This window comes from Anticarsia gemmatalis, chromosome 1, assembly GCF_050436995.1.
Source record: "Anticarsia gemmatalis isolate Benzon Research Colony breed Stoneville strain chromosome 1, ilAntGemm2 primary, whole genome shotgun sequence".
Taxonomy (NCBI): Eukaryota; Metazoa; Arthropoda; class Insecta; order Lepidoptera; family Erebidae; genus Anticarsia; species Anticarsia gemmatalis.
The window spans coordinates 12,650,345-12,671,677 of NC_134745.1; the positions used below are offsets into that span (position 1 = coordinate 12,650,345).

The window sequence follows — 21,333 nt, forward strand, 5'->3', positions numbered from 1 at the left end:
TATTGACAACAGATTCGTTCGGAAACTAATGATAAGTTATATTCATACTACTTTTAAATATTACTATAACTCATTTAATAAGAATCTGTTATAAATATTTTTGTTCTAAATGTGCTGCTTTCAAAGGATATAGATTTTTTAAATACGTTAGTTCTTTTCTATTTCATAATAATTTTGCTGAGTTGGCTTGCGCGTCGCACCGTCAGTCTGCCGTAACGTGGCGGCGCTGCGCTCGTGTGTGTGCTGCAGGAGTGGCTCAGTGGCTCGAACTGTCATTGTTCATGTAGTTTTCTGTGATAAGAATTACTGTGAAATTATAGTTTAGCGAACTAATTTACACAATCACGATGTCCGCCTCGGGTGAATTCGGTAATCCTTTACGCAAGTTCAAGCTCGTTTTCCTAGGGGAACAAAGTGGTGAGTTGAGGGCGAATTATCGCCCCTCCGTCGTACATTTTTAATATATAGTTTTGAATTTACGATATGTAAGTATAGATTCGTCTAGACTTTATCGAATTACTGACCTACATAGGGGTAGGGAGGCGCAAGTTGCGGGTTTTATCCGCGGATAAAGTGTCAATACTCTGCAGCTACGTCTGCCGCGTCTGTGCCGAATTACTAGCTGAGATGTAGGTTACACTCTCCGAGTACATTGTGAGCGTTGAACCGCTTCTATACAATGTTCTCACGCGTATCTGCCGTTATCAATAATGTTACTTGATTAGACTCGACCTATAGTAATGAGGAGAAATACTGACACGAAGACTTGTATTTTTTTCAGTGGGAAAGACATCGCTCATCACTAGGTTCATGTATGATAGCTTTGACAACACTTATCAGGTGAGTCATCATGTTTCTTTGACAGTTATGCTAGCTTGAGAGTATTCTGATTGAAATCTTATAGCAATTATGTGTGGTGTGTGTCCAGTTATGAATTACATCACTGGTTAGTCACTTAACCTCATGAATATGTATATGTTGAACACAGTGTTGTATCAGCATAACATCTGAGCAAGGTAATAGTCATAATTTTTGCTCTAAATGAGAAGTGCAATGAAAGTGACTGAGCTCAAAACTGAAAGTATTTGCAGGCAACACCAAAAATATTTGTTACAATATGAGGTACAATAATTCTTTCAATATGAGAGTATTGAATGTTCTGCAACACTGATTAACAATGAAATGTATTTGGAAATCATGCTAGACAGCAATCCAGTTGTGTTGTTACTTAGCCTGCAATTGAATTGTTTCTCTGCATTATGTTCACACAAAACTCCTAACATTTTTATGTGTTTTAAACAATAGAAAAATTATAAAGTAATACACTTACATCAGAAACCACACAGATATAATCATTATTAATATTTTTTAAATGGTGATAGTACCAAAGTGGCGAATACACACAAACTATATTGAGAAAGTGCATAATCTTAGGGAATGTATGCCACATTTAACCATCACTTGATTTTTTTATAAATTTGTTACTTGTATCAAAAGAAAACGCTGCTGATTTTATTACACAGCACTTCCATAAATGGTAAGCTGGCTGGTTAACTGGTTTAGTTTACAAATATAGTCACATGCAATTTTTATAGATTATGCAATTAAATTTACTAATTTAAAGAATCATTATTAAATAACATTATTATATAGAATAAACAAACTGAGGCAGAGTAGTTTAGATACTTTAACACTTGGTTATTTTTTTTTTCATTTAACTAAGCAGTCAATTGTTAGATTATACAAGTAGTTTTAATAATAGACCAAAAAAGTGGTCATTTAATCATTATTATTGTCAAGCAAAAGTTTGGCTTGAATTAGTATCTATACAAATGTATAAAAATAACAAGATTATATTTATGACCAACTTGTCAAGTCTCTAATCTGACTTGATTTATACTTACCCTTTTATTATCCATTATAAACAAATCAACCTTAATTGATAAGGCAGCTGGTTTTAATACTTATAAATAGTCAGCTGTTGATAACTATAAAAAACAATAAAAGCCTTTGGAGGAGTAAAATATGTCAAATCTGCCAAACTATTAGTTTTCTTGTATGATGTAAACATTCTTATTATTTAGTAGCTGTAATAATTACTGGTGTGATTCATAGTTTTATACTTAATATAATCATTATCTGATTGAGTCATCTTTATAAGTTCTTTAAAGTAGAACCACCCTTTTCAAAAAACACTAAATCATGAAAAAGTAAGTGGTTGTATTGTTTTATTATTATTTGTAGTAGTATCTCTTATCTAAAGGAAAATGAAAGCCTAAATATCATTTAAGTTGAAAAAGTTGTTTGTGAAATAATAACAATATAATCTATATATGTTCCGGTGTGGTTTGATCATAAAGTTTGATACTGTTATCAGTTCTAGGTACTATCTGTAACATATAAGTATAATTAAGTGATAGTATTGATGTCAAAAACTATAGTTTAATCATGATTAGAAATAATTGCTTATGAAGTCATGAACAATTTGTTTGAGTGTACTTAGATATTTTTTTAGGCCTGGTCATAGGTTTTTTGAAGTGGGGATATTCAGATAAAATAGACATTAAAACCCTACTGTTAATGTTATGTGTGCTATGTTATTACTTTTACATAGTCAATATTTCAGAAGCTAATTAAAAATTATTCAAAGTTATATACATATAAACTCAAAATCACATCTTGTTCCCATAGGGGTTGGTAGAGATGATATAAACCCCACTTGGTATGATCCTTACAAACTTCCCTTGCTACATTCATATCCATTATAAAAGTATTATTGCTTACTCAAAGTTCATTACTAATAATGCTTACTGTTCTTTCTTTAACTACACACAGACTAAGTATTAAACTCAAGCCTAGATTCCTATCCCTCTCATAGTGGGAAGATAAGAACAAAGTTGTTTAGAATAAAGAAGTAACTTGACTTAAACAATAGATTGGCAGTGCCTTGAATTAATTAAGCATGCATTTTTATGTATTTTCCGCTTCCGATAACTTTGATCGCGTGAATAAAATAATTAATTTATCATATACAGTGTGGTCAAAAATTGTATGATACCTACTGCTCTCGCTTTTGTTTAACAATAGTTCACTGCAGGATCTAGTCATATTAAGCCGGATCCAGACGTGTGTAAAGTGTAATGTTACGTGAATTCTACGTGTGGACGGCACTGTGAACATCGCGAGGTAGTCCATCTAGAGCACGCGTTTGAATAGAGGCTAGCCTTACTCACCTATATTTGACATGTTCTTTTCGTGGATTAGGGTAGGTGCTATTCGAATGGGTGCTCTAGATGTACTACCTCAACATTTCATGTAAGAATTCACGTTACACTCGTCTGGTCCCGGCTTTACAGAAATAAAACAAATGACAAAAGGTGCCATCATATTGTGTTGTAGGTACTCTACCATTAACAAAGCCTATAAAACTGATTGTGTATCAGTGTAAACTATATAATTCTATTTAAATACATGTTGTTAATTAATATGAACATATCATAAACAGGAAAGCCGAGGTAAATCAATGAAATATCCTCCCCATTTGGAAAAGTTGTTTTACGATAGTTTGATTTATAAACACACGGTGTGTGTTTTTTTATTAAAGTAGAATTATTATGAAAATTGAAATACTTGTAAAAAGTAAGGATACCGCTTTGTTTAAAGCAAAAAGTGTTCCTTAGGCAGACAGTATTGATTAATACATATGAACGGAACTTGGTGTTTTAAATGGATTATGACATATTACGAACTAGCAGACCTGGCGGTCATCGTAGTGCTATAATATTTTCGGTTTCATTCGTTGAATACAAAATTTTGGAGCTTTCGTTGGCTTTCATGCCAACTTCATCAATTTCGTAATAAAATAACCAATAAGATTTTCGTACTTTAAATCAGAACCCATTGGAATTCTAGAAGAATATTGTAGTCGTGGCCAGTGAGTTCGTAATTTAAGAATGCGTAGTCTACTGTATAGCCAATAAAAATGACAAATAACACGAAAGACTGCTGTCTGTAAGTCATCAATAATACTTAATTCATCTTAAGCCTCATTTGCTAAGTCTAACTACACCTGCGTATGAATCAGCAGTCAAAACAACTACCAATAAATAAATCAACATTAACTGACATACTTTACCACTATTATTGGTGTCAGTAGGAACATTTCGCTCATCAAACATACCTTTTATAATGCTTTTTTGGCCATTTTTTATCAGTAAAAGTTGTCTCGAATCAACCATGCGTTGAACATTTACTTTTGCTGACACACAGACGGAAATATGATTGTGTTTCGGTTGTTCTTACGTAAATTGGTCGGGAGTAATCGACGGGTCCATTAAATATTAATCTTTATTACCTCTGCTTCAGTTGGATCCACAGTATTCTGTAACTTTACTATAACACAAACAGGCCAATAGTAATTCGTAGTTGGGAATGAGATAATGCGATTCAAGCCTTTCAGTTATTAGTCATTTAATTTTTTTGATTTGTTTTATCTCAAACGATGTCGTTAGGCACATATTACAAAAATACAAACGGGGAAAGAAAATTAAATCGTTTTCATATTTGCAAACAGGTAAATATTACCGTGTAAAATATATCAGGCCAATATCCTCTAATATAGATGACGTAACTGCATTGTACGGCGTTTGTTATTCTCATTATGACATTTAACGCGGCTTGCATGTTGATCAAAGTAATCTACAGACTAAGTACAAAAGCAATGAGTGAAAGAAAAGACCAGCGTTGGCCGGGGACTTCAATCATGTCTAGCAAATGCCAATAGAGTCGACCTTATTACATTTTGTTCAAGTTTGTTCACCTGTACAGCAAGTTACGCCAGCGTCTATTCTCCGGGGAAGACGTTCGGACTCGTTCTGACAGCTATTAAATTAAATATTAATTCCTTATCCTGCCTTGACATATTGGATGAACGGGATATTGTACAACGAAAATTCTTGGCGTTTTCTGTCTCATACTTGGATAGGTTTCCGAACTACCATGTAAGTCGAAAATATATTTATCGAAAAATCGCTCTGTTTCGTTAAAAAAACATTTATATTCACGAATAAATATGCCAATAGTAGTTTGTTGGTAGCATGCATCTCGACCAGCTCTATAGTTGGATTCTGTATATTTCGCCAGACTATCCTGTGACCCAGACAAGGTAAATGGCGCCCTAATGTATATTTATAACCTTCATTAACAATTGTATTACACCGCAGGATTGAGTTTCTTATGCGGTCTGCTTCACACCTAGGGTCCTTCGTGTTGTATAATTATTATGACCTGTTGCAAAAAATGGATAATGCTCATTGACGTAGAATCATACTCAACTTTCGAACAAATCAATAGTTGAAATGCTGCCGAACAATATAATTGCTTAAACACAATATGTTAGTTAAAAGTCAAGTAATTTTTTTACGGACTTCAAAAAAGGTGATACCAAATTTTGCATAATAATAGAATTATGAAAACTTAGATTTTTGCAAGTATATTGGTAGATGTGAGGTAGATTAAGATTTCAATTTCCATATTCTTCAAAGATCGGTTTTAAAGACTGCTATAGTTAAATCTATGTAACACCTCCTTAATTAATCTCCCGACCAATCAAGCGGGCGTTAATAAAATTATATGCCCAATTGGGCAAGATGATCGGAGCAGGTATTCAGGCTCCGGTGAGACAGGGCGGGGAGATCGTGATTTGATTATAAATTACGTACAAATTAGTTGTATTTACATTTAAATCGCAAAACCTTCGAAACAGCTAATTTGGATTCTTATCAATAACAATTTTCTTTATTTTGATCAAGCTATAATATAGTAGGAGAAATAATGTAATTAGTATTTACGTGCCGCTGTGAAATGGCCTTGCAATATTTATTTAATTAAATTAAAATACGATATATTTGATAGCCTTCCTGATTTCGACCTTAAAATCACTATTCACTCACAGTTATACAAGTGTAACTTCCTATTACAAGTTCATAAAAATATATTAAGTCGTGCCTTTTAACAGTAATTAGTATATGAGAGACTATAAAGTAGAAAATAATATGTTTTTATAAACTGTTGTTATGTACAGAATATTGTTACATTATTCAGAACAGATGTATTGAAACAATGGGTGTCACAACTGTACAAAGGATGGCAAATCTTTCTTTGAACGCATTCATATAAATCTTATTCAATTAATGCGTGCTATATGTATATGCTTTGAAAAGCAAGATTTTCAAACAAAATAAGTAGAACTATGTCAGCCTTATTCAGAAAAATAATTAAATGTTATTTTTTCTACATTTACGTTTTGAAAACAAAAAACCTTTTGTTTAACTTTCGTAACGATACTTCACTTGGTTACTTTAGATGGCGTATGGTTATACTATTAATGTCTTATTTACTTAACTCTGTATATTTTGTCAGTAGTCCAAAATGTTAATGAGTATTTTTGTCTACTAGGCAACAATCGGTATCGACTTTTTGTCGAAGACCATGTACCTGGAGGACCGCACGGTGCGGCTGCAGCTGTGGGACACGGCGGGTCAGGAGCGGTTCCGATCCCTCATCCCCTCGTACATCAGAGACTCCACCGTCGCTGTAGTCGTTTACGATATTACCAGTAAGTATATTCGTTTTTTTTCTACCTAGAATTTTCATCAGACTTTAACGTCAATATTCAGTCTCTCTGGATTTGGCTAAAATGTCTCTGCGGCAACGAAAGGCGTAAAAATAAGGAATACGCGTGTCCGCGGGATATATCAATTATAATTGCATATATCTTCTGGTGTTGACTGATTTGACACACAGAAGAATGTAAGTGAGCAACGTATGTATGAAACTTTATCAATAATACTGTCTAGCGTTCTACCGCATTCGTCGCCAGACTCCGCATTAGGACTTTGTGATTAGGAGGTTTTGAAAACTCGAAACATGTACTGTTGCTTTCGAAATATAAGAAAACTGGATATAGGTGTAGAAAAACAGGGGGGAACGGAACTATTTCGTCTTTTAAAAGTAGGCATGTGTTTCGGGTGTGATGCAGCATGACATAAAATTATCCAATGAAGATTATACTGCCAATAGCGTAGTCTGCTGCTCGGCAAAATTCGATAGTGGTGGTGCGGCTATGAACGCCGTCTGCCTCGTGCCTCATAAACTTTATACGATTTAATACCGAGTCAGCGAGTACTGCCGATATACTTACATGGTTCCTACTAATGGAGCAACCTCATCGTTTTATTTAAATGCAATAGTATGGACATCTACCATAAGGAAAAAAAAGTTCAACACATTAACGTTTGCTGCGTTTTGGATTTGTTAATGATTGTTAAGCCTATCAGTGCTTATAGGTGGGATGAATCAAAAGTATACATTACGTAATGGTTCTCACCATGTTAAGAGGTAACGATTTCCAAGAACATCGAAGGGTCATTCTTTTTATCCCATTTAATTTAACTAGCAACATATACTTGTAACCAAGATTTAATACGGTTTGCTCAGTTAATCCTTATATTAGAGAACTTGGTAGCACAAAAAAACGTCTGAATACAGAACTTTGTTGTAGAACTTAAAGTACATAAAATATCGCTCCCGTCCAACCGTATTACGAGGATTGAATCCCGAGGTAACGATATCTCAGGCCCCGGGGTCTCGCTCGCGGCTCAAAAAATAACTCTATTATACTTTTATGTATTTTATACATATGTACAAGGTTTACTTTAACCAATATGTTTGTTGCCTATGAGTACCGCGCTTATAAGTTCTTTAAATTGGCTTGCTTCAAAGCTAGAATGCAGTCCCACTGTCGTTGCTATGGAGCCTTAAATTCTGCCTCTTCTAAACCCTATTGTACGATAATAAAACAATTTTAGGTCAATCTGACATTACTTGCTATTCCGATAGAAGTTTTTCTATATTTACACATGGGTGTATCCATATTTATTCTTAGCAGTCGCAAGCTCCACACAGTATCCACTTTAGCACGAGTCTTGTATAAATAAGGGTCATTAATTAAACATCGACACTTGGTCCAACAGATACCGAACATGATAAAATTCGTGACCTATCTTATGTGAACTTATAAAATGAACTCAGTTTGTATTCATTAGTTTGTTCGCGTCATACGTCATTTTGTAGTGTGAGTTAATCGACTTAAATTGATACGTTACGTGATGATGTGATGACCAGTCCGCTACAAGGCTCCAGATATATCGTGATAAAAAGGAAAGTCTCTTTGATTCAATTAGTTGATTATATAGTTTGTATGTTAGAAATCTTATCTATGTTACATCAAACACCCATTATAGCGGAACATTGTATCGTAACTCAATCTTACAGTTAACCACGACTAATTACCCCGTGTACAAGATAACTGACTCATAACAGCATGTAGACAACAACATACACTTGACATTGACATTTAGCATACATTTCAAACCACAAGACGTATAATTCACAGCACTATACTATTGCATCGTCTTACATTGTGTACAGTATTTCAGTGCGTTTCATAAAATGTTTTAAGCAACCGGGAAATGAATAGACGCGATTACAGCGAGTGCACGTTCAGTGTACTTCAGACACTGAAAGTGTGCCAAGTGCCAATGGCCGCGGTCAGCGCTGAGGTTACTACAGTACAACATTGATTTTGCCTCTCCTACATCTGCTGTTTGATTTTAGGGGATGCTTTATTGCTAGGCTCGGAATTTAAACTCCACTCGTTGGATGGTTGCTGAACGAAATCCACTACAATTATTGATCCAATGTAGAATTTTGGCAAAAACGTTCTACTGGAAGAGTGTCAAGTAATTTTCTTTACTGAATTACATTTTTATGTTTTAGCTGCAGTCGTAAAATGTATTGAACTCATAAATTGAAAAGTTTATGGTATTAACTGTATATGTTCAGTGCGAGGTTTAAATCATACGCGTGACAACTGACATAGCTAACATTCAAATTCCGTAGCGGTCACAAAACAATTTGAAATCTTTAATTAAATCAATCAACCGCGAGATGTGCGCAAGCAAATATAGACTTTATGTCTGGGTGTGAAGGCCAATATTTGTGACGAGGGGTGTGTCTGTCTGTGACAAATATTTGCTCCATGCGGGGTGGGCGCCGGACCTTGGCCCAGGCTCTATATGTCTACATGATATATTGGAGCCAACTGTACTGTAATGTCCTTTGTTTGAACACCCAGATAAAATAAAGGGCTTTTTTTAACCAGACGATAGATGAACACATTACACTGAATTATGTGTTGTTGCAAAATAGGCATTTGATAACCTCTTTTCCATTACTATTTACTGATAAAGTAGGATGCTTTAATGATATATTTGCTTTCTGAAGAAACAAACACATCAAACTAGAATTAGCTCCATAACTCACATTTGATATCGTCATACATATTCGTGTTATATGGTAGACAGAGCATTGTTGTACTCAGAGTTCTTCGTTGCCCTACAATCGATTGAAAATTACAGTACGATCGCAAAATAGTTTCGTATTGATCAAGGTTCAGAATATACATAATTGTACATACTGGTATCGTAAAAACGTAAGGTTATTGCAATTGGATTAATCGTAAACTTGAAATTGTATCGATACAGTTGTGGAACTGACAAGTTCCGTGATTATATTCAGAGAGATTTAAAACTAAGGGAGTGTACTAAAGGGATACTGCGTGGACTGGGGCTTAAAGGTAAAATTATTGATTAAATCATCAAACGGGTTCTTTATCATCAAAAATGTAAAAGATAATGAAAGTATTTAGATAGGTGAAAATAACATTCGGCCGCTTTCATTAAGGAGATAGTAGTAGTTGGCAACAACATTTAAGTATTTAAAAAAGAGTCTTAGCAACTAAGCTGCGGTAGGCGATAATTTGTTCACGTTAGGAAATTGAAAACGGTTTTTTATCAATATCTCTAAAATAGCAATTTTGAAATAATTCATTCAATGTCAGTGCAAGTGTCATAGGTCTTGACTGACCATGAGGTACTGTACTATACTAGAACTAGATTTTATTTGCACTTAACATTTCTGTGCCGACAATAGTACTGTTTCGAAGCCGTTTCTTACATAACATATTTCCTAACTCGAGTTATTCTTTCTGTATTAAATTATTCATAATATAATTTCCTAGGCAAGTTAAAGAGCATGCGTTGAATAATAAACAAGTAATGTATGATACAATGGTTTTATCTACGTATTACACCGGACACAACAATGATGCTTGAGAAATAACCAACGGAATGTAAATTGTCTTTTTTATAATTTTGCCCGGCGGCATGTTGCCTCATCATAAGAAAAAGTTAAACAGATTTCAATTAAACACAACAATGGATAAATTTAATTGAAATTTCTAGTATAGACTTATATTTTTTTACTTTTTATCGTGATTATTGAGAACTTTGATAAGTAGCCATGAGACGATATAACTTCTATTGAATTAAGGGGAAAAAGCAGCCTACAGCACTCCAGGACAAAGTTTTCTTAGATTTTTCGGTCTGAAATAGGTATTGTTGTATTCTGGTTAGGGCGTTACAAAGAATTGACTCCCCCATCATATTAGTATAAGAGTATATTTTAAAATATCGATTGCCGACCTCAAAAAGATACCCAGTCCCATAAAACTTTAAAGACTGTTTATTGTAAAAGCTGATTGGTCATTAAGGAAATGTGTTTCGTTAATAGTAGATTCTTTAATTTCGCTGCCGGTGATTGGCTACATTGTATGGTAAATTAGCAATGGATTAATGTTCTGGTAAATATTGTATTGTATGCTTGTGTTGAGGATAACTGTAAATTGATAATGACCTGTTATAATGCGTGTATCATATTGGTTAAAGTATCGTGAAACCCGTGTTGCTTCATCCATACAATTATCATAAATGTCATAGGTATTAACCCAGTCTGTCTGCTTACGCATTTACTAAACTAAACTGCTGAACCGATTAAGATGTAAATTGGTATCAGCCACCGTCGTTTATAACTCGGGGAGAGACAAAGCCTGGTTTTTCAAACCAAGAAGAGATAAACTGCTGGCAAAAGCCATATTTTATTATTCTAAATTGTTAATTTACAAATAATATCAAAATATGAAGTAGCTGTGATAAAGAGATTTTATATAAATCGTTTTTATTGTCCTATTATAGACAAGGTCTAATATACGAACGTTTCATTATCTCTCACGTTTGCCGGTGCGATTGTAATCGAACTAAATGTGCGTAGATATACGAACTTGACCGCTTTTAAAATACCGCCACGGATAGTTGGTATTCAGAGTGGCACGTGCGACTGGGCTACCGAAAAGGACGATCCAGAATTTTATCTTGCGGAGAGCCATTTTACATTTCTAAGGAGACTGAGGGCGCGCCTTATTAGTGGTACGACCTCTATCAATTTTACTCAAGAGGTATCTGGGTGAAGGTTGTTCGTAAAATGAGATGTTGAGTAGTGTGTCCACCACGTTTTTGCTTTAGCTTAATGGGTTGCGGATTTTTCAGTTAAATATTTAAGGTTCTTGTAAAACACACGGTTTTTAAACTTAACATCGCCCGCATAGTTTCATAAACAAAATTTCTATAGCAGTGCTTAAAACTCTTCTATACGAACTCCGTTGCCAACTTTTCTATTGTCTCAACAAATTCCTAAATATAGTTCCTAACTTTGATCATGAAAACAAAGCTCGTGGATTATTACAAAGATTTAACGAGAACGAAGTCTAGATAAAGCGATAAAGACGTCTAATTGCTCGTAAACTCGTTGGACGTAGGCGATAAAGAGTAAGGAACTGCGTTTACGCACTTTTTCGCATGTATAAACAACGCGTTGAATGATTTTACGGTGATGTTCCGGCACTGAGGTCAGTAACCAGCGGGGACCTTCAACTATAGTGTATAGTGTATAATGGTTCAACTACTATACAGCTAATGATTTGTTCTGTAGCTAGTATATGTGCGTGCGAACTTGTGTTGTGAGAACATGTACCCGCCTACTCACACGGCGAATGTGTTCATAATAATCTATTGCCGCGCCTTCTTTGTTCGCGTTGATCACTATATTACCAACTACTTATAAGGCTTCTTAAGAAATTGGTGGAGTATGTAATGTGGGATGTAAGTTACGAGAAATCGTAATCTTTCAAATATTTTAGTTATATTTATTCATTGTACTTAGTACTCATGCGTCTGTTTCTTATTATGTATTTAACTAGGCAAATGGTACTTGATTGTTTGTTATTGCAATATAAATGTATTTTTGAGAAAAAGAAGTAATCATTGCCTTTGTTGTACAAGAATATTAATTGTTAATAACGCTGTAGCGTGATAAACATGAAGAATCTATTTAATTAGAAACCCTAAATGCCTTTTTGTGTATATTACAGTATCCTTTGAGGTTGGTTTTAATTAGTGGTTCATTACGAAAACTGCAATTTCTTTATTAAATTAATACAACAATATGAAGGTTACGTAGATACCTATATCTTCGGCAGTCGTTCTATCAAGGCTCATTCAGCTATTGTGTACTTGTAGCTTTAACTCGAAGGCTAATAGCTACCTTTGAAGGTTTCGTATCCTTGGCTTTATTTATTGCAGACGATTTACCGAAATAGTTAAGTTGAAAATTTGATGAGCGTTTTATTCTTCGCCTAGCTATGAATATAAGGAAACTGTAGAAATCGTTATTATGAACGTTCTAAGCTCCAGAATTACTTTTTCCATTAGAGAAAATACAGTCTAAAATCATATTATACCGCATAACAATTAAATCTGCAATCTTTTCATGGGGAAGAACTAGTTAAATTAGATATAACATTGACACAATTTTACTAAATAGATGTCTAATATGTGTTTTTTTATGAAACTTGCAGACGCAAACTCATTCCACCAGACATCGAAATGGATCGATGACGTGCGCACGGAGCGCGGCTCCGACGTGATCATCATGCTGGTGGGCAACAAGACCGACCTGTCGGACAAGCGGCAGGTGTCCACCGAGGACGGCGACCGCAAGGCCAAGGAGCTCAACGTCATGTTCATCGAGACCAGCGCTAAAGCTGGATACAATGTTAAACAGGTACAACTTTGTTAAACTAATCTCTTTGTTATGTTACCTTGTAGTCCCTAAAAAAATTACAGCCTTCAGTTACAAAATGAATGGAAGATTTACTTTGCTCACTTTAAAATATAATTGTAACCATGGAACCACGGTTCAATGTTACTGGAAAAAAAATAAGTTTTATATTTGAACTTACCTAGGAATCGTTTGACACGCCTCTAAAATAACTTTTATATTATGTAACTTACAAAGCTCATGCTCATCATCTATTTCCCATAAAAAGGGACTTCTCCGTATTTGAAAGTACCACAGTGTCTACTGTCTAGTGATGACGTAATCACGATGGATCAATAAAGGCCATACAAATCAACACTCACCTTGACTGTCACACGGCGTGGACAAACTACGAATATTTGCCACCTTGTATTACCTACTACTGACATAATTTGAGTTCTGAGAAAAAGCTCTTGAAGAAATCCGAAGTCTTTAAACAAACACTAATTAGTCAGCTTGGGGCTGAAAGCCTGCTATCACTTTTAATTTAAACTCTCGCGTTGCATGTTTGATATACCAATAGGATACGGGAATTAATGCGAACTTTTGGTCCATGGTCAGCAATGAAAAAGTTACGCGTAAAGTTTACTCTGTCTGTAAAAACCTTAAAAATGTAACCTGAAATTCACAAAAAAATACTGGGTTTATCGATGACCAATTTCCCAACTGCTTGGTTGCGTCAGTCAGCCGTTGCAAAAATGTACAGTTGAAAACTGTGATTGTTGTAAACGTGGCTAGACTAATCTATTTACTAGTTTTTTTGGTTATTTTAGACTTTTTGTCAAAATAGTTTATTGGAAAATGTTTCAATTTTGTGTCATTGTTCAATATGCGTGTGTATCTGGCTAGGTGCCTGATCGCTTTCGTATGTATATGCGTTTTTTCTATGAAGGCATTAAGGCATATAGGCTTAAATAAAAATAGGTGTTTGATTTATTTGATGGCTTGGCTATTACCTATTATTAAAAGAAAACGTTATGGAATTTTAAATTATTTACAACAAAAGTTCGAACGAAGGAAACTGTAAAATTGGTCATATTCTCTGCCCTGGATTTATCTTTTAGCTAAAAACTATTTGATAAATGAAATTACAGTATTAAAAAAAACTGTTAAATATTGAGCAATAGATTGAAATCATCAGTTAATCTTAAATTTTAATATAATTTTATATTGATAGGGTCTCATGAAACGTTTAACTAAGTATTAAAACAAACAAATGCGTAAATGCATTAAAGTCAGCTTGATCATCCGTTGTATTAACGACTCAAGTGATTATTTAATCATGTTGAGAAGAACAGTCATTAACTTAGCCGAGTCTGTTAGAAAACAACAGGTGCTAGCCTTATACCAGGTGCTTTTGACGTCAACGAATATTTTAAGAGCATTTACATAGCACTTTCATAAAAACTAAGCAGCAGAATTAATCAAGAGCTTTTTAAGAAGCTGTCCCAGTGGGCTTGCGTTCTGTCAAATGTTCGAATGCTAGGAATAGTTTAGGAAAAAGTGTTTTGAAAATGATTAAAAGTATCCAGGGAAGCGATATATTGCGCTGGATATGATGTGCCTAGTATGAAATATGTAACGTATCACTACATCTTGTAAAAAGTAAGGAATTTATCTTAATTAGAATTTATTTAATCTAGACAATTGTAACATATTTCATCACTTCTTCTACGTCTTAAATATTTAATTGACTCACTCAAGCTATTATTTTCTTAGAACTTTAGATGTTGTAAAGTGGTTCGTAACAAACTGCTGGTATACACGCACTATTACTTGTTTAAACTTACTAAATCAACGTTTAACCACTACACTACGTCTTACCAGCATTTTTTATTCACATACAATAATACAATTTAAATGATAATTGCAGTTGTTCCGACGAGTGGCGGCGGCGTTGCCCGGCATGGACTCTGCGGAGAACAAGCCACCGGAAGACAGTATCCTTTGCACATACTACATAAGGCGAGCGCGTGCCTCGGAGCGGACCGTGGCGTGTGACGTCACACTGTACTTGCATGGAATGGGACGCTTGCGGGCATGTGCCGTTGGACGTTGAACGCACAACTTTGTTTTTCCTTTGCCAAATATTTCACACCGGAACAGTTATAGAGATTTTCTTATTATTATTGTTTTCATATTAATTGTTAATGCTCCCGACAACTTTTTGTCTATCTCTGGTTAGTAAAGTAATGTTCCTTTTGGCATAAATTAGCTAAAACAATGAGCTTTTTAGACTGGTGATATAACAAGGCAACATGCTGTTAAGACTAGTAAAGTAACTTACCTATTTAGTAAAGTGTTAAATAACAAATTATTACGTACGTCATCAAAAAAGACGGGTTTTGCGTTCAAGTGACACCATGTTAAAAGGAATGAAAATATACATACCTAATAAATAAGAATGATGAATTTGTGGTCCGCTCCGACGGTAGCGCCAACTTGACGGAAATTAAACGAAACTAACGTTGTTTTTTAACTCACACACTCAAACGCGCCACGCTCGTTCATACACGCACACATATGAAGTATTTAAGTAATATATTTAGTGTGTACAACAATCATAATTGCTAGAATATAAATATGTTATTTTAATCGGTATTTGATACATTGGCGGAATTATTTTGAATTGAATTTATCGTGGAGGATAAGCTACGACTTTTTTGTTTGAAAGATACCATTTGAAAATGGACCTGATTTGTAGCGTCGAACCTTGCGCTGATTAATTTTACCATACATCTCGTGACTCTTTTAAATAATTTAATTTCCCCTTTTTTTTGTTATGAGCAAGCTAAACTACAGCAACATTTATAGACACTAATACTAATAAACTAGACAGTTCCTGTAAAACACGTCTATGACATAGGTGCACTGCTGCCTTCCTAAAAAACAAAATATTTGAAACATTAAGTTTAATAAAAAATATTCTTAAACATAACTTTATAAGTGGTTAGTTAGATAAAGGCCTTTTTTCAATACCTGGTTGTAAAGTATATCGTGTATATTCGTAGCTGTTTCTCCACGAGACCGTTAAACGTTTATTGGTTACTAGTGAGTGTCCCGGCGATGGTGGTGGTTGTAATAACGTCTAACGCCTGTGTTGTAAGTAAACTTAACGTTACTAATATTATGTCTGTCTTGTATTATGTATCTATCGCTCGTGACAAACGTGTACTTCCAAACGAAATTTTGATAAAGGAAGCAGAAGCCTTACATAAGACAAAAAAACGGATATTCGGTCAAATTTTGGTTGTTTCTTATCACAATGCTATATTATATATTAAATTCATGTAAACATCACTCGCCAATCAGTAAAAGATCAGCAAGTTAAGCAACCTTTGACGCCGACAATACATAGATGGATGCTCCGTAATATTTGAACTGAATGTTACGGAGACATTCAGTTCAAATATTACGGAGCATCCATCTATGTTTTGAGTTAAGTACAAAATTTATTAAAACCTACCTGGTAGTAAAATCTACTATTAGCTTCATCATTATGTTGACCTGCAATTTGAACTATCTCGGCATGCGTTACTTACCGCCGGTTATAACAAGTTAGTGATAACATTTACTCACATGTACTTTTGAAATTGAAGTATTTAAATATATTGAATAATTTGAAATTATAACTTAGTTTCCTTGTTAGACTGAAAAGAAGCGGCTTCAATTTCTTATCAAAATTTCGTTTCGAACTGACATTAAACATATTGCGTTTGGTTTCCTTATAAAATAATCAATGTATCATAACATATATCTATATTTATCTATAAATACTATAGTCACAATAAAACAATGTTATTAATAAAGCGTTTAAGGTAAAAACGGTATAAGGAAACCGCGTGTGATGTGACTGTTTGTCAAAATAACATCGCTTCATATCCATGCTTATTAAATACAAGTAATTTATATGTACAGTCGGCAACTATACAAAGGTTTAACTTAATAATATAATCTACAGTGAGTAAAAGTGGTCTATATATAATATATCGGCAACTATCTAATATTAATAACTATTTTATTTAGATAGTATATTGTAATATTGTTTGAAAAAGCTATAACAATAACGTTTTTACATTTATGTAATACCTTGATCATTGTTTTTAAAGTAAGACCTAATAATTTTAATCATAGATTTGTCTGTAACCTTTTTTTTATTTATCTAACTAACTTCTGTCCGTGACTTTGAATGCGTGTGACAATCACTCGACAAAAGCTTAATAATAAATGTATCCAATCTATCAAGTAAAGCTATCTTTGAAACCGTTTACAATTGAGAAAATGTTGCTGACTGTACTAGATATTCATTATTTATTTATTTTAGCACACTAATAAGCTTTATTTTTTGTTTGCTTATTTATAATTTGCGCTTATAACGTTATTTTCATATGACACTATAGAGAAAAGCATGCGGGTACGCATGTTGGAACAAACTTGTGGACGTATACTTACGATCGTTTCTAAGTATACTCGTAATGTCTTATTGTTGGCGTTGTGACTTGTGACGGTATCGGTAAACAATACATTAGGACTTTAATTCAGTTTTGAGTTATTAGGCATGCTATATGCAAGAGAATTGCTTTATCAACAGCTCTGCCAAAGTTAATTTAAAACAAACGACATGCTAGTAATTAATAAACGGTTGGTGATATTTCATGATTATGATTGATGAAGTAGTATCTCATAGGATTAGGATCTCGCAAAGTATATTTAGATTGTTAGGTCAGGTTTACCGATACCTCCTTCGCTTTGAATTACCCTTTATCGTAGTCGTTTTATTTTCCTTAATGCGATATGTGTACAGTGCACGAGGTCATCCTGCGACAGGCGCCCGGAGACAACAAGGAGCCCGACAGCGGTTGCGCGTGCTAGGCGCAGCCCGCCGCTCCGCCCCGCCCCGCCCCGCACCGGTCGGCCACGCCCTACATGCGCGCTGTCGTCACACATTCTATTTCACCCGTACGTCATACTGCCACTTATTACCATATTCAGTTACCTCAGAGTACTTAACAACGTGACTTATTGTGAAAGTAAATTTCGATTCCACCACGTGCGGACAAAGTGCTAACGCACTGCGTTTCTGTAGTTCAAAAAACGACTAATTTATTATAGATGTATTTCAAGTTTTTGCATCACATAAAGACGGGGCAAGGACACGCGTGATAGTTTGAACGTAGTGATGTGTAGACGACGGCGTGCACGCACCGATCTGATACGTGCTAGCGTGCTTTTGTGTGTGTGTCTACAGTGATATTAGATTTTAATGTACTACCTGTAGTTTGAAACTGAATCAAATTAAGGCATAATATTTATATGACTGAAGCTGTTTTATTTAGGCCTCCAGTGATCTGTAGTATCCTTTATAACTCGCTGACAATGCCATATATGTGTACTTTAAGTAAAACTCGATGCTACGATTCACTGTTGTTTTATCGTGTGGTTGTGAGCTCTCACTAAGATATAAAAGGTCTACGTAAAACAGTGACGTGCTATGTTGACTATGCATTTACACAAAAGCACTATGTATTAGCCGCACTAGGAAAATGAGTACTTATGTAGGAATTATTTGAGGCATTCTCTGCGCTATGTTAGTTTAAAATTGACCACTAATATCTGTTATGCGCGAGTGTCTAGTGTCAGTTCCGGGTACAATATTAAGTGTGTTCACTATTACCCTAAGATTTTACAGTCATGCTTTCGTACGCCAATAAAAAATCTCGTTGAAATTTTAGCCGGAGATATAAAAAATGGATTCCTACATTATTTTAACCCTTTGATTATGAATATTATATTCTAGGCAGGTTTTATATTTAAGTTCGTGTGAGACTGACACTGCAAGCCCTGTATCAACTTAATTCGTGTAGAGTGCATGCTAGGCTTGCAGAATATCTTATACGACATATAGAAATGACGTGAATATTGTTACTGAGAGAGAATTAATATGTTTATTAAAGAGTTGTGCGCAATAACAGTGAGTGACACTGAGCGTGCATCGTATGTACTGTGCTCGTTCAATGTGACCGCTGTTGCCACTGTTTTATTTAATTTAACGAAAGTTAGAGCTGCTCTGTATTTTGTACATAGCACGCGGCCGCGCCATGTCACTCAACCGTTCACCTTTACTATTCAACCACGGTTCCTAATCATTGGTATATGGACATTTTGATAATGTTTATATTTATCTGTCGACATCGTAATTCGTCTGTGATTTTGAATGTCATGAGCTAGGTGTTCCGGTGTCGATAGATCATTCATATAAGACGAGTTGAGACAGCGCGGCTCTTGTACATTTAGTATTATTTATTTACTTAGTGCTTAAGTGCAAAACATAATTCTTTGTCTAAAACAATGTTAGTGAGATTTTCACAGCTAGCTTTCAAGTGTCTATATTGACGTTATATAGATCGATTTATATAACACTATTTTATAAATGTATCATTCCAACATGCTTCGTTAATGAAATAAATAATAATCAATCAATTTTAGCAATATACATAAATATTTTCTAGAGATGTTTGGCCTCGTTACGGATATTTAATAACTTTAATGCTTATTTATAATTATTATTATAAATTATTTTTATAATTTATTTTAGGTGCAATAAATTTTGTACTTTTTGATGGAGCTGATGTGTAAAAATATACTGTGAATGTGTAAACATGAAAGTAATTATAACGGGAGTCTTTTTTTTAATACAGAGTAACATACAACATGTCAATTATTATCTGTTGTCGTAACGACATGATAGATGTTTAACTATTCACAGGAATATAATATCAGCTGAGAGCCCTTACTCATTTACATATCTGTTTAAAAGCCATCGCATTGTAGACTACAAACGTTTCCTCTCTTTATTTCATTCGGTTGTTACGTACCTTATTAAAACAAAACTCTGAAATAATCTGACATAAGAAAAATAGTAAAGATAAATAGTCCTATGATAATATATATTTTTATAAAAGTTATAATACCTACTACAGAAGAGAACTGTTTAAAACACATTGAGTCACATAACATTTTAAATTTTGCATTATCTAATACTGAGTTACGCAATAAACCGCGTGAAATATAAGTGTTGGGAAGGCGGCCGCTGTGTTATCTGTGCCTTGTGTTACGAGCAGCCGCCATCAGTTGTTTTGTCTTGAAATTGTAAATATCCATCATATCACGCTGATTTATTTTGAATAAAATATTTAAAACACTATTACGTTTATTATTGTATTTCCCTAATTCAGAAAAAAATACGACTCCATGTCGAGATCGGGTCGTACCACAAGGAAGGTTCAGCATAGCTTTTTCTTTAAATAAAAAAATGCAGAGATGTCTATTAGTAATCCAATCACTGAAATACACTTCTTTTTGTTTAACAAAAACTAATCCGTTAATTTTCCAAGACGCTTTCTACTAAATAGCATTGTTATCTAGATTCAGAGATTGGATCATTTGATTGTACTGGAACAAGCGTGGTGAACGAAAAAACTAGGAATTTCTTTAATGTTTTGCAACTGTATTTGTGCGGGATACGTACAATGTGAGGTGGTGTTGTGGTAGAGAATACGTGTAACAATTCCTTAACCCGTGTGTGTAGCGGTGGATCTGCAGACGCAGTCGCCGATGGGCTCGGAGCAGGAGGGCAACGAGAGTGGTTGCGTGTGCTGAGCGCCGCGCCCCGCCCCTGCCCCCGGCGCCCCCGGCCCCCCTGCGCCCCCAGCTGTCCCCCGCACCGCTTCCAACGCACAACATGTATCGATACGTCGGAGTTCGTTCCGCGAGCTTCGTCGATACTCTATATTTTTACCTATGTACTGATTTTATAAAACGACGGATATTTTGAATACGAAAGAACGCTATGTTGAGAACTGATTGTATTGACTGTAATAACCGATTTAACCGTTTGTGAATCCGATTGTATGTAATTCAAGTCTCTCGATCGACCCATTCAGACTTTTGTAATCACCGAATCAAAATTAAAACTTTTCGTATTGTTTTGAACGATATCTGTACTTGATTGATGTATTGATTTCTATTTTTTTATACTTGTATCGAATGTGTGACATTCACGACTGAACGTTATTGTAATCGAGAAGCTGATGCGAACATGACACGATCCTTAGATATAATATAGTTGAGATATTCGCTTCGAAGTGTTTTAGGCATTATTGTAAAATAATTTTGGAACTATTAATCGATCATTGTAGTAGTGCTAGTTTCATCGCACGT

General features: G+C 34.7%; 1 protein-coding gene across 2 annotated transcripts; it reads left to right on the top strand.

The window, feature by feature from the left end:
• Positions 1–186: 186 nt before the first annotated feature.
• Rab6 (RAS oncogene family member Rab6) lies at positions 187–20,846 on the top strand. Of its 2 annotated transcripts, none has more exons than XM_076120526.1 (6): positions 187–417; positions 782–840; positions 6,457–6,616; positions 12,872–13,077; positions 14,987–15,053; positions 20,702–20,846. In XM_076120526.1, exons 1-6 carry the CDS (start codon positions 348–350, stop codon positions 20,770–20,772), a joined length of 633 nt encoding a protein of 210 aa, XP_075976641.1. In that variant the 5' UTR covers positions 187–347; the 3' UTR covers positions 20,773–20,846. The 2 variants fall into 2 exon arrangements, with proteins under 2 accessions (XP_075976641.1, XP_075976647.1); XM_076120532.1 differs by lacking the exon at positions 20,702–20,846 and adding an exon at positions 17,918–20,317 and having other exon boundaries at positions 189–417.
• The last annotated feature ends 487 nt before the right edge of the window (positions 20,847–21,333 follow it).